This window comes from Cyanistes caeruleus, chromosome 17 (genome assembly GCF_971803275.1).
Source record: "Cyanistes caeruleus chromosome 17, bCyaCae1.hap1.1, whole genome shotgun sequence".
NCBI classification, from domain to species: domain Eukaryota; kingdom Metazoa; phylum Chordata; class Aves; order Passeriformes; family Paridae; genus Cyanistes; species Cyanistes caeruleus.
Window position 1 is genome coordinate 1,261,418 of NC_141717.1, and position 13,812 is coordinate 1,275,229.

Here is a 13,812-nt window from a genome sequence, read left to right on the forward strand (position 1 = left end):
CCCACCTGGACAGGTCACTTTGCATCACAGCACCCAGGAGCAAAAACCAATACTCCATTTTTATGCCATTACTAACAAAATGATGATTACAAACAGACAAAAACCCTCCAAAAGTATGGATTGTTCTGAAGCATCATCTCCTGGTGCTCCACAGCACCTGGAAGAGTAGAATGTCAGCTGCCTCCAAGGGACACTGAGAAATGCATCCCCCTGCTTCAAACCCTGCTTCTTCCCACCTCCCAGATAAGCACTGCCCAGCTCAGATGGAATTTTTAAGGATACGCATCTCCAGGATGTGGGATTGTCCAAGGGAGAGTTGGTACTGAACCCAGGTAGGGATGGTGTGTGCAGGGTGTTAGGGTGGTACCAGTGTCCAGTGGGACCTGGGCATTGACAGTGTCTCTGTACTGGGCCACTGGTGAGGCCACAACCCAGTCCTGGGGTCACTTCTGGGCCCCCCATAACACGAAGGACATCGAGGGGCTGGAGCAGGGTCAGAGAAGGGAATGGAGATGCGGAAGGGGCTGGAGCCCCAGGAACAGCTGAGGGAGCTGGGATAGGGGCTTGGGCTGGAGAAAAGGAGGCTCAGGGGGCCCTTCTGGCTCTGCAAAACTCCCTGACAGGAGGGACAGCTGGGGGGAGTTGGGCTCTGCTCCCAGGGAACAAAGGACAAGAGAAGAGAAAATGGCCTCAAGTTGCAGCAAGGGAGTTTCAGATTGGATATTGGAAAAACTTCCTCATGGAAAGAGTGGTCAGGCACTGGCACAGGGTGCCCAGGGGAGTCATCACCCTTTGGAGAGATTTAAAAGCCATGTGGATGTGGCACTTGGGAGCATGGGTTCATGGTGGCTTTGGCAGTGCTGGACTAATGGTTGGACTCCATAATCTTAGAGTGATTTTCCATCCTTATTGAGTCCCTGATTCTATGATACCAGTGCAGAGGGGTTAGCAAGCACTGAAGGTGCTCACCTGGGTTCAGGTGGGTGAACAAAGGTGGGGTGCACATGCAGGTACAGGTGTGTGTGTGCTGGGATGTCTGGTAGTGCTGGGGACACCACAGGGACAGTGGTGTTTGTGCCTGGTGACACAGGTCTGTGCAGGCACAGTGTCCCAGCCCCCAGGATTCTCACCTGCTTTGCTCATACTGGAGGAAAGGGTTGCTACAAGCAACATGATGCCTCTTCCAGCTTCCATGGCAGGAGACAGCAGGGCTGAACTCAGGTGCTTTGGGGATTCTCCTTCTTTGCCTGTGCCACAGTGCACATGCCAGAGTGAGTGCCAGGTCCCCATGGAGAAAACCCCTTCACCAACCCTCTGTACCAGGGCAAGGAGACCTACAGGGCTAACTCTGAATCCTGCTGCTGCCAGGGCTTAGTGCCCTGGATGCCCCTTGACCCAACAGCTCGTCACACCACCTCAAAGAGCCACCGTGGCTCCCATAGCCCCAGCAGTGAGGTGGTAGCCTTAAAAACTGCCAGACAGAGCCTGCTGCCTTCTATTCCCATTCCTTGACTGTGAAGAAAAGTGTCTGAAGGCTCAACAACCTGTTCAGAAAGAAAACATTGGTATGTGCCCATAAAACCACCCAGGAAGAGAAGGAAAATATGAAAAGAGACAACCATCTTGTAACTGCCATTCTTCAAGGAATGTTGTGCAGTAGAGGCCACAAAGATGATGAGGGGTGATGAGCGCCTCCTTATGAGGGGGGACTGAGGGGGCTGGGCCTGTTCAGTGTAAAGAAGAAAAGCCTGAGAGGGGCTCCCATCAATCCATACAAGTATCTCCAAGGCAGGTGCCAAGAGGATGGTGCCAGACCTTTTCTAGTGGAGCTCAGTGGCAGGAGGAGTAACGACCATAAACAAAACCACATGAAGTTCCACCTTAACATTACGAAGAACTTCTTTCCAAGGAGGGTGGCAGAGCACTGGAACAGCTGCCCAGGGAGGGTGTGGAGTTTCCCCTTTCTCAAGACATTTGAAACCCACCTGGACACCTTCCTGTGTTACCTGCTCCAAAGACCCTGCCTTGGCAGGGGATTGGACTGTATGACCTCCAGAGGTCCCTCCCAACCCCAAATCTTGTGTCATTCTATGAGGAGTGTGTTGCATTAGGACATCACACATCCCTGTGTCCCTAGTTGTGGGACTTCCCACAAAACAGCTGTGCAACTCCTGCTCTTCCAACTTTGCATCCAACTCTGCTCCTACCCAGGCCCCTGCTCCTTCCCTCTTCCTCGCCCAGGCAAGGAGAGGAGGTCCCATACTGCATCCTGCAGCCAAGTGATCCAAGCTGCTGTGGGGCCAGAGCAGCTCCTGCAGAAAAGCTTTGCACAGCCAGCAAGACCCTTCCAGGAGCAGAGCTCTGCACAGAGGTGTAGGAAACCAGCTCCCAGCTGCAGACATTGTCCCAGGCCCACCCCAAAGACCAGCGCCTGGCTTTGGGTCATGGCTGTGTCTCTCTTGATGGAACAGGGCTTCTAGGAAGGGAGAACAAATTCTTAAGGAAAGGGGAGGCCTTTTTCCCTTCTGGGGTCAAATAAAAGGGCCTCAGGAGGTGCACAGCTCCGTACTGAAGAGCATCAGGAACACAGATGTAGCTTTCTGTACACAGCCCTGATCTAACACTGAATTCACCCTGTGACTTCCAAAAAGTCACTTAGTTTTCCACCAGTTGTGCCTTCCCTCTGCCTTGCCTCAGGCTCTGAGTGTCAGTAGGTGACACATGTAAAGGGAAGGCCACCCTGCAGTTCCTGCCTTTTTGGTACATCCAGTGCCCGTGGATGCCCAACAACGACAAACATCATGGAAACCTCTGTACTCATCAACTCACTTCTTCTTTGACCTGGGAGAGTGGGATTGGTTTTAACTTGAGGCAGAAGACAAGCAAAGGAGAGACAAGATGGGAGAAGTGTCTTTTAAAAAGTTCCTTTGTCGCTCGCCTCCACATCCCATGGCGATGCCTGCGCTGACGTCAATGCGGTGTTGGTTGATTTGCACCAGCTGAGGGGCTGGCACAGGATCCTCCCCTCCACAGTGGTTCTGACGTGGGGCAGGAAGGGTTTGTGCTGGGATTTATACTCCTGCCCGTGCCACACTGCTTGCCGCAAGATGAGGAATGAGGAACCTCTGCGGAGCGACAGTCGAGCCATGTGGCTGCCCAGAGAGCCCCTCCTGCACCCTGGCACCCAGTGACAGTGGGCTGCTGGCCAGCCCTGATCCCTCTGTGCCAAGGGAAGGGCAGTGAGGCACTGCCCTGCAGCAGGGGAGTCAGAATTGGGAGCCTTGCCTTGCCAAGGGGTGCTAGACTGGCACCTTGCTCGCAGTGTTTGTGCCAGCTGTGACACAGCTGTGAGCTCTCACGTCATCCTTGCTCCTCTACCGGTGTTCTTCCTCCAGTGGAGGCTGCAGGACCAGACCTAGGCATCCAGCCCTACAGCTCTGAGGTTTCACCACCCCATGGAAGTGATGCCTTGGCATGCCCAAGCTTATCTTGCTGCCTTACAGAGCAATGAATCCCAGAAGAGCATTTTTGACTTGTAGTTTGCTCCCACACATGTGATTTGTGTGTTAATGTAACACTGCACAGTGTGGAAAACATGCCACTAAACACTCCTGGGAAAGAGGAGCCCAGCCCTTGGAATCAGGGCTGGTTTGGGAGATGGATGATGGAAAGCTACGCACCAAACCACAAGAAGGACAAGTGATGTGCGGTCAGCAGCAGTTGTCTTTACTATGGACCACAGGAGATCAGAAAAGTAACCTTGTTAACAGGAGACCTAGTGGCTAACAAAATGTCATGCTGTAGGACGTACTAGAGAAGCACAATCACCAGAACAAAACAGCACCCAGGGGGACAGGGAATCCCAGGGGGTTGCAGAGGATGCCCTATAGCAAATCTCTAGTGTGGTATTGACATGTCTGCGAGTGCAGGGGGCTGGCTGCATGGGTTCCTTTAGTCTTGGACACAAGTCAAAGGGACGTCACCTTTACCCAACTCCAGTGGTTCTGGCACAATGATTATTGACTTTTTCAGAATAAAAATACTAATATAATTTCGCTTCAAGAACTGTGTTCAAGAATCATTTCTCCAGGTGCAGTGAAAGGAGGGCAGATAGGAAAACACCCCTCCAAGGGTTGTCCTTGTGGCTCCTGCCCTCTCCTCACTGACACCACAGCCCTCCTCAGCAATCCTCTGTGGCTTTGCCTTCAGTGAATCCCAAACAAGTTTTTTCAGAAAAATACGAAAGGGGAAAAAAAAAGTATTGCTGCTTCTTCTTGTAATATTTTTCCTCTCTCTCTCTCCCCCCCTCTTTCTCCTTGAAGATGTTTACTTTCAAAAATTCCATTCCTGCAGAGATTCCTCCTGAGCTCTGAGGTCTCTGGACTCCACCCTCCTCTTCTCCAGTCAGAAAAACTGAGTCTTGATGTCTCTTTGGTCAAAAAAAAAAAAAATTTAAAAAATAGCACAAACAAATAACACACAACCCAGTATGATCCCATTCCACCCCGCGGACGCCTGATGAGAGGGTGTCTGTGGAAGAAGGAAGCATCAGAGACGAGCAGTCTGCTCTCTGGAAGCCGAGGTCTCCGCTCCGTCCCGTCGGCTCTCCTCTCATACGGTGGTCGCTGGCCCGTACTGGAGCACCAGAGGAGACGTTTCCTTGATGCGGACGTAGAACCGCCCCTCGGGCTGGCTGGTGTGGAGGGACAGAAGTAAGAAGTCATCGGGGAGCCACCGCTCGCTCTCGTCAGCAGCGAACACCAGTCCGAAGTGCTCCAGCTGCTCCTCGCCGTAGCAGACGGCGGCCGAGCCGCCCAGCACGTCCCGTGAGATGTCGTTCATCTCCAGCACCACCAACTTGACCACCTCCCTGGCAGGCGTCTGGCTGGTGATGTGCAGCTGTGGAGAGAGAGAGGCGGGAGAGATGGATGGTAAGGGGGAGGGATGAGGAGAACAGGGGCCGGAGGCAGCACACAGCATGGAGGAACGGTGAGGGTGGAGGAACAGCTGCCCCAGTGATACCAGAGAGCAGGTGGAAGCAGCCTGGCACAGAGCCATGGGCACACTATGTCCAGGGAAAGCCCAAGGGGTGCCCCAGCATGCCAGGGCCCAAACTCATGGACTGCTCTCCTGCCTCCACTCCTCTCTCCAAGCCCTTGCCACTCAACCCTTGCATGTGTCACCTACAGCTCTGCTGAGGCTGCCCCACCATCTCATCACCTGTAGCTGCAGAGTGACAGGGCCTGTCCTGCTCCTGGTACCATGGAGGGATCTGTGTGAAATCTCTCTTGTGAGCAGGGTCCAGACCCTCAGCCCAGCTGGACCACAACAGCTCTGCCAAACTACAACTGAAACCTCTTTGGCACATGATGATAAATTTCATCCCATGCACAAGTTTGGGGCTCTCCCACCAACAGCTACCCTTGCCCTCTGCTCCTCTGGGGACAGCCCTGTGAATCCCAAATCCTGTCAAGAAAATGAGCTCATCAGAGCCCTGGCTGCTGATGCTGGGAGCCGCTGCTTGGCCTCAAAGGCCCAAAGGCAGGACATCCATCCTCGCCCAGGCAAGGCAGCGTTTTCTTTGGCACATGTGTGGGGCTTGTGGAGCGCCAGGAGTGCTGCCCCGGCAGGGTGGTCCCAGCCCTGGCCCCACGTGAGCGCTGCCATCCCTGAACAGCCACTGCAGGTCTCAGCTGATTTACACAGCCGAGGAGGTGTGTCTTTGAACTTGCCTTGCTTCCAGGAGAACATAAAACGCTTTCAGGCAGGCGTGTCCAGAGCTTTGCAACTTCAAAAGCCACATGGGCAGCCTGCCAAGAACCCGAGGGCTGCACTTCAGCTCCATAGAAATCTATGGGCATTCCTCAAATGGAAAATAATCTGGTGATGCAGAGTTGTCTCTGGTAGGATGTCCTGGCTGGGTGCAGAGACACTGCATCAAACCTGCCCAGTAATAAACCAACCAGCTTGTTGGCTCTGTTCTTCCTCTGCCATTCCTTTAGGGTCACTTTCAACCCAAACCAGTCCATGGTTTAATGATTTTCTGCTCCATCATCCTCAGTCCTGGGCACCAGGAGTGTCTCGGAAGGGAAATTTTAACAGGGGAAGGATCTCTATGGCTGGGACCAAAGGAGGCCACAAAGCCAGAGGGGGATCTGCCCAAGATGTGCATCCTGGGGGATCCCAGGGGATCCCACCTGGAGCAGGTGTGAGTGATCAGAGCTGGGGGGTCAGCTCTTGGCAACAAAGCCCTCATGGAGAGAAGTCAGGTCACACATCTGCTCCAGCATAGTCTGAAGGAGCATGGAAGGAGCTTTGCCTGCTGCCCCAGCTGGAACTGGAGTGAGTTCTGCCACTGGAGGTGCCTCCACAGGCTGGAGACAAAAGGCTGCTGCTCTCCCTTCCCTAATGGGGAAGGCTGGAGCAGACACCACACACCTGGGAAGGGGAGGCTGTAGAAGGAGCATGGCCAGGGCAGGGGTGACAGCTTAATTTTGGCCCGGAAGGATGATGTGTTTGAACACTGGGATGTGGCAATGTGTCCTTTGCTCTGCCTGCCCACACTGGGTAGCACCAACCTGCTGTCACCTGCTGAACCACAGATGAAGAGCTGAACTTCAGCCCCACTGCCTTGTCCCCAGAATTCACTATGTGTGGCCCTGGCTCACTCCTTATGCAGCAGCAGCCATTGCTCCTACAGAGACACCCTGTCCTCCCAGGAGCCTCATCACTACAGCAGGGACAGAGGAGCTGGGGGTGTCCAGGGGACCTCACCCCTGGGACAGTGGAGGATGGGGAGGGCAGTGCCAGGTACAGGGCACGAGAGCCCCGCTGTCTCTGTCCCCATCCTGCCTGTCCTGTCCCTCCAGGCACGGCAGAGCCGCTCCGCCACCTGTTACAGGCTCTGGTACCTTGACACTGGTTTCTTTGGAGAGTCCCGTTTCATACTGAGGGCAGACCCTCAGGGTGACAGAGCCCGGCTTCTTCCCTCGGTTGGCCAAGCCCCCGGGCTGCTCTGGCTGCTGCTCTGGCGAGTTCTGAGTCCACTCATCCGAGCGCGTCCGGCAGACGGGCTCCGAGCCCTGCCGGCCCCGGCGGCGCTCGGGGCTGCCTGTCGAGGCAGTCCCCGGCCTGAGCTGGCTGCAGTGGCCCGTGCTCCTGCTCTCTGCCGGGGAGCTGTCCACGGAGCCGGGGCAGGACTTTCTCGGGGCGGGGCAGTGGGGCTTGGGGAAGTCCAGGCTGCTGGTCCGAACGCAGTACGCCTGTCGCTTCTCCGTGATGCGCAGCAGCTCGATCTGCCGGCTGGGCAGGACAAAGTCACTGTCATAGAGCTTGGCCGGTGGCCGGGGCTCCTCGGACGGTGGCGGCGCTGGGGGTGAGGCCTTGAGCTCGTGGCTCTGCAGGACGTCCGGGGCACTGTCCCGCAGGCTGCGGGCCCCCCTCCGGCTGCAGCCCTCGGGCCCCGAGGAGGAGCACACCAGGTCCAGCTCCTTCGGGCTCTGCGCCCGGCTGGAGTCGTAGTCACTGTCGGTGGCCAGGAACACCTCCGAGGAGCCTTCCTCATCCGACAGCCCGTGCGAGTCTGCGAAGGGTGAGGGAAGCACAGAGGAGCTCAGCCTGAGTGCGGACACCCCCCGTTGAGGAGGAATCCAAGGAAGGCTCTGAGGTTATCCCCGTGTCACTGCCCCGGCTGACACTGACTGTCCTGCCCGTGCTCCTGGCTCAGCCCTGCTGGCACCTCGGGCACAGCCACCCCGACCCCCTGAGCACGGGCAGCCCCTGGGCCCACCAGGCAGGAGCTTGGCACAGCTGGGTCCTTACCAGAGTTGAGCTTGCGGCTGGTCTCCGGTGAGGGCACTGGGGATGGAAGGTAGTCAAGGTGGGACAAGGAGGATGGGGTTTGCTCCTTTGCTGGCCCCCCGGGCTCGCTGAGGAAGCCGCTGAGAGAGACCCCACAGGAGGGCTGCTTGTAGCGGGCGTGCTGCAGGACATCCATGATCCAGCGCATCTCTCGCCAGATCTCCTCCATTTGCTGCCAACAGAGGAAATGGAGGAGCCCTTTCACACAGCAGACGACAGCAACGAGAAAGTCCCGTGGCAAAACACGGAGTCTGTACACACACCTCTCCCTGAGCTTTGGGGGAATCTCTGGGCCAGGAAATGCAAAGAAAGTGCTCTCAGGTAGGAGGAGGATGCTGGTTCAGCAGGGGTGCTGGGGACAGGGATAGTGTGGGATGCTCTTTTGCATGTCCATCCCAATGCACTTGCAGGCCCTTTTCTAGCAAGGAGGGCATGTGTACTGCAGAAACCTTTGGGTCTCCTTAGGATTTTTAATGTGATCATTGCAATAAGAAGATGCTCGATAAAGCAACTGCAGCCTGGAGAGGAGAAGGCTCCAGGGAGACCTCAGAGGCCCTTCCAGTGCCTAAAGAGGCTCCAGGAGAGATGAAGAGGGACTTGGGACAAGGGTATGGAAGGATGGGACAAGGGTCTGGATGGACAGGACAAGGGACTGGAGCGACAAGGGTGAATGGCTTCCCACTGCCAGAGGGCAGGGATAGATGGGATATTGGGAAGGAATTCTTGGCTATGGGAGTGGAGAGGCCCTGGCACAGGTTGCCTAGAGGAGCTGTGGCTGCCCCTCGATCCCTGGCAGTGTCCAAGACCAGGCTGGATGGGGCTTGGAGCAACTTGGGATAGTGAAAGGTAGAAGTGGATGAGGTTTAATGTCTGCTCCAACCCAAACCATTCCGTGAATCTGAAAAACCAGCCATCTGCTGCCCATCAGCCACATCAGAGAAACCCCCAGAGCCACCAAAATCTGGGAACAGCCTTGGTGCAGATGCTGCTGCCTGAATCCTGGCAGGTCAGGGGCAATGTTGAGCCTGGCTCTCACCCCATACCTGGATGTAGTCCTGAACCTGCTGGTGCCTCTGCTTGGCAGTGGAGAGCTCAGCATCAGAGAAAGCCTCCCTGAGGCTCTGCTGGGAGAGGAGTGACTCCAGCTCCAGCAGGGCGGACACCTGGCAGTACTGCGTGATGAACTCCCGGTCATAGGTGAAGAAGTGGACTGGGAGAGGAAACAAGAGAGAGGGGGATGAAAGACATGAGATCCCATGCTGTGGATACCCTGCAGGCTCCTTCCTGTCACTCAAGATGAGGAGGCAACACTGTCCATTAGTCCACCTGGACAGGGCTCAGTACACCCCTCCATCCCTCCTCCCCAGGGAGTGAGGAAACTCTAGCCACCCCACTGCCCATCCCAGCTCTCAGGAGGCCTCAGAGGACAAGAGGACCAGCAGGGTTGGGTTTTGGCATTCCCTCTCCTTACCCAGCTCGAAGATCTGCAGTGGCAGTGTGAGGAAGCCAGAGCGAGGGGTATAAGGATTGTTCTGGCCTGGAGCAGTGCAGACGTCATCTGATGGAGGCAGCAGCAACAGGAAGGAGACCTGATCCCCAAAGTCCAGCACCTCTTGGCTGTACAGACGGAAGTCTTTGGCCTGCAAGAAGACAGCACAGGTAACAGCTGCACACATCACCTGGTAGGGCCTCTGCTCAGTCCCCATGCACAGAGGAGGTGTCCCCGAGTAGTCCTCAGGGACCACCAGCAGCCGGGGAACCTGCAGTTTCAGCACACAACCAGAGGCTCCTTGCTTCTGGCATGATCTGCATGATCTCATCATTTCTTCTCTAATTTTTCTTAAAAGTCTCAAAACTTCTGGTCAAAGTCACCGTGGCAGGGTGTCAAAAACATGCCCTCAGCAATGGCTCAGTGGTGTGCAGGGAGGTGCCCTCCCAGCTGCCCAGCCAGAAGCACATGCCTGTCATTGGGGCTGCTGGGTTGCTTCCCAGCAGATACTTGGCATGGTATGGTGGAGGACGGTTTCTCCCCATGCAGTCTGGTCCCATAGGCTGCAGCTCCAGCCCAGCACTTGCCAGGGACCAGCCTGCTTTGGAGGGGCAGAGCTGGGCTGGTCTCTGGCTGCCCAGGACCAAACCACTGGCAGCAGTGACAAACATAGATTTGCCACTGTTTCTTTGGGGGTACAGTGTGGGAAGGACAAACAGCTCCTGTGGACACTGTCCTTGGGCAGGCAGACTCACCACTCGCCTTCTGTTTGCACAGAACTAAAATCTGGGTGCTCACAGCCCCATCCCCTCCCTCTGCCCCAGACCTTGGCTCCTGCCTCTACCTCTTGCAACGGGATGTTCACCAGGGTCATCAGCTCCTTGATGGCCACTTGGAGCTCCTGAAACAAGGGGTTCTGGGACCTGTCAGCCTCTGGCTCTGTGGGAACAGGCTCCTCCACGCTGGCCATCTTCTGCAGCCACTCCCACTCCTCCCTGCAGAAGGCCAGAGATAGACAGGTGAAAGAGGGAGCAGTTGGGGTGGATGTGGACATAATTTCTCTGAGAGCTGTGTTTGCTTGGCTGCTCTTCCCCAGAGATGTGGGAGAGGTGGAGATAGAGAGGGAACTTGGTTTGCCCTAAACTGATTCAGAATCACAGAATATGCTGAGCTGGATGGAACCCACAAGGATTGTCAGGTTCAGCCCTGACCCCACACAGGACACCCTAACAATCCCACCCGTGCCTGAGAGCACTGCATGGCAAAGGTAAGAGGAAATATTACACTGCTGCTGAAGCAGGGGGTGATGGATGCTGTTAGCAGGGGTGGGACAGAGCAGCCTGGCTGCCCTGGCTGAGCAGCCCTGCAAATCCCACCTGGAGATGTTGGGGTTGGAGCGAATCTTGACGTGGCACAGGATATTGGGGAGCTGCTCTGGCACCAGCACTCGGATCTGATCCACGGCACTGCACAGCTTCAAGTAGCCCAGGTAGAGGCCTGGGGAGAGGGCATGGCTGCTCCGCTGGTGGTAAGCCAGCTTGTCCTGGGAACAAAGGCAATGCTGGACTGAGCAAGTCCCCACAACGGGGGTTGTGCTGATGCTGTAGCACAGCCAGTCCAGCTGGAGAAGGGGAGTGGCATAGGAAGACAGCCTGGTCCTGCCAGGGTGAATCTGGCACCAACTTGATGCCTCCCCTTGAAACAAAGGGATTTTTGGAGGCTGGCTGGGCTCTGCTCCCCCTCTGCTGTGATCTTTTCAGGCCAAAGAGGAGCAGGGGGCACTGGTGTTTCCCAGGGGAGCCTACTGCAGTCCTTGCCCCAGGAGCCCCAGCACACACCTGGACGGAGATGAGCAGTGTGTCCAGAGCCGTGGGCTCCTCTGGGGAGGACACAGACTTGCGGCTGCTCTGCAGTTTGCAGATGGGGACCCAGCGGACGCTCTCGAAGGTCTGGTTGGTCTTCACCTCCTTCAGGGTGACGATGAGGATGTTGCCCTGTTTGTCTTTGATGGGCTCAAAGAAGACCTGCCCCAGGTCCTGGATGCCCAGCAGCCCCTGTGTGACAGGGTGGGAAGGCAGGAGAAAGCAGAGGGTCAGGGGACAACCCAGAGGCACAGTGGGTCTGGGCAGCTGGGATGTGCCTGCAGCTGCCTGTCCAGAACCAGTCTGCCCAGAAAAGCACCCTGATGGTCCCCAGCCCCTGTGCACGAGACTGCCATGACACCTGGCACCTCACTGTCCCACGGCTGGAGTCCTGCCAGGGAGGATGAGTGAGTGGCACACAGTCAAGGCCAGCAGATCCTGAGTTTATCCTGACTGTGGTACCTTTGCACGCTGTTCCCAAGGGAGCTCAGCCCCCAGTGTCCCACTTGAAGTGTTTGTTCCCCAGCCAGGCTGACCCTCACCTGCATCTGCGAGATGGCGAGCAGCATCTTGAAGCGCGTCTGCAGGATGCAGGAGCAGGAGGACTGGGACACGGTGACACACTGCCGCAGCCACAGGATCTCATCCCACATACATGAAACCTGCACACACCATAGAGTGGCACTGCTGTTGCAGCTGGGTCACACTAGGGGGTTTTGGGGGAATTGTTTGCCTCTCTGAGTTGGGTTAGGAATGTTCTTGGGCATGCAGCACCTCTCAGCAGGGATGCAAATAAATCCCTGTGCCACAGGCACTGAGATAACTCCAGACTCTGTACTCGAGAGCAGCCCTGAGCTGTGTTCACTCAGACATCCATCTTTATCTAGGACTGATGCCTTAAGTTTGAATACAAGTTGACCAGGGTGGGGAGGGAGAAGAAAGCACCCTCCATCAGTAGATAAGGACCACCCAGCAAATTATTTTGGCCCTGAGGTGCCCACATGCCCTTTCCCAAAGTCTGCTGACATTGGAGGAGCTGACAGCAGCTCCCTGTGCATCCTACAGCAGAGGCAGAGGTGCCATGGAAGGATGCTGAGAGGAAGCAGCTCAACAGCCACTGACATCCCTGTGGAGAGGCAGTGCCCACCCACCCTGGCACACAGCTTGCCCAGTGTGGTATTGGTCTGTCACCCATCTTTGGGCTTCCAGGGGTTGGAATGAAATGCCACTCCCTGGAAGTTTCCTGGTCCATGCTGAACCCCAGCAAGCAGCAAGTCAAAGGGCTGCCTGTACTGCCAAGCCCCAGTGTCTGGGCTGGAGGGGCAGCGGTGTTGCCTGATGCCTGCCTGTGTCATCCTGGCACTCCTGGCACTCTGCCCAAGCACAGGGTCCCTCAACCATCCACCTTGGTGAGCCAGAGGAAATCCTGCATGAGTAGGCAGGAGTAGGTGTCATCGATCTCCACCACGGGGATCTGGTCTTCATGCGTCACCAGGATGTTGTCATCCTTGTAGAAGATGGCTGTCAGGTAGAGGCCCCTGCATGGGGGGAAAGACAGACTTCAGTGCCACCCCCAGCTCCCAGCTCCATCTCCCAAAGGGTCTTTTTCCTGAGGGAAGAGGAGATGCTCTGCCCCAGGTCTCCACTTCTGTCCAACAGCCCGTGGCAGAAGAGGCTCGTGGCTGGTACGGGAGCAGGAACAGGAACCCAACATGTCCCAGCAGATACCATGGCCCATGGCCCTGCAGCACATGGGACAAAGATGGGCCAGACTCCGCAGGGGACACTGTGTCTGAACAAGAGTGGGTGCCAAGTGACCCTCAGAGGTGGTACAGGGATCTGGACACCAGCACAGCTTGGCCAGTCCAAATGGAGACACCAAGAGAACCTTTGATCTCTGGACCATGGGATTCATCTCCACTGACACCAGCAGCTCGCTCCCGCTGCAGACCCTGCTCTGAGCACCCCCAGCCCCCAGTGTGCAGGCACAGCTCTCAGGATGGGCAGGTCTGTGGCCCTGCTGGGAAAGGGGATCTCACCAACCCCATGCACCAGCCTCTCACCGCTTCAGTGTCTTGAGAAACTTGCTGCCAGGGTGGAAGAGATGCTTGAGGCTCTTGGAGACCGAATGCTTTCTGCTCTGGGGCTGGTTCTTGCAGGGCTCTGTGGAGCAGGGAGCAGAGGATGCTGCAGCAGGAGATGAAGAGCTGATGCCAACCCATTGGTTGTCTGTCTCCCTGCTCTGCTCATCCATGGCACAGACCTATTCCTGCACCACCCCAGCTCTGTGGAACACAACACAACCCCGGAGGACTCAGCTGCCCCCCTCCAGCCTCCCTGGAGCACTGTGCTGTGGGCTCACCATGGCAAATGCAGTGCTGGTGGACAGTCTTCACCTGGCCCAGCAGATGGTCCAGAGCTTCAGCCTGTCCCCTCCGCCGTGGCGCCCGGCCATCATACTCCCGCCAGTCTGTGGGGACAGACCGACATCACACCTCTTGGCCTGGGGAAAAAGGGGTCCTCTCCTCCCACATCCTCTGGGTGTCCCCCCATGCCACAGCACGGCAGCAGCTGTGGGTGCTGGGCACCTCTGGATGTGCT

The 13,812-nt window shown here is 56.5% G+C and overlaps 1 protein-coding gene across 38 annotated transcripts in view; it reads right to left on the reverse strand.

Annotated features, from left to right (window-relative positions):
• Positions 1 to 3,705: 3,705 nt before the first annotated feature.
• Positions 3,706 to 13,812, reverse strand: part of LOC111936229 (ankyrin repeat and fibronectin type-III domain-containing protein 1-like) — a 257,278-nt gene continuing 247,171 nt past the window's right edge. For 24 of the 38 annotated variants that reach the window (XM_086854158.1, XM_086854168.1, XM_023937088.2 and 21 more), the window contains 12 exons: positions 13,574 to 13,681; positions 13,275 to 13,374; positions 12,617 to 12,749; positions 11,754 to 11,873; positions 11,188 to 11,403; positions 10,726 to 10,892; positions 10,194 to 10,344; positions 9,332 to 9,500; positions 8,904 to 9,070; positions 7,822 to 8,032; positions 6,912 to 7,582; positions 3,706 to 4,899 (listed from right to left, as the gene is read on the reverse strand). In XM_086854158.1, coding sequence (XP_086710284.1) covers positions 4,612 to 4,899; positions 6,912 to 7,582; positions 7,822 to 8,032; positions 8,904 to 9,070; positions 9,332 to 9,500; positions 10,194 to 10,344; positions 10,726 to 10,892; positions 11,188 to 11,403; positions 11,754 to 11,873; positions 12,617 to 12,749; positions 13,275 to 13,374; positions 13,574 to 13,681 — 2,501 coding nt within the window. In that variant the 3' untranslated portion in view covers positions 3,706 to 4,611. Of the gene's footprint in view, positions 4,900 to 6,911; positions 7,583 to 7,821; positions 8,033 to 8,903; positions 9,071 to 9,331; positions 9,501 to 10,193; positions 10,345 to 10,725; positions 10,893 to 11,187; positions 11,404 to 11,753; positions 11,874 to 12,616; positions 12,750 to 13,274; positions 13,399 to 13,573; positions 13,682 to 13,812 lie in introns of all 38 variants that reach the window. The other 14 variants (XM_086854152.1, XM_086854150.1, XM_086854166.1 and 11 more) reach the window with 1 other exon arrangement.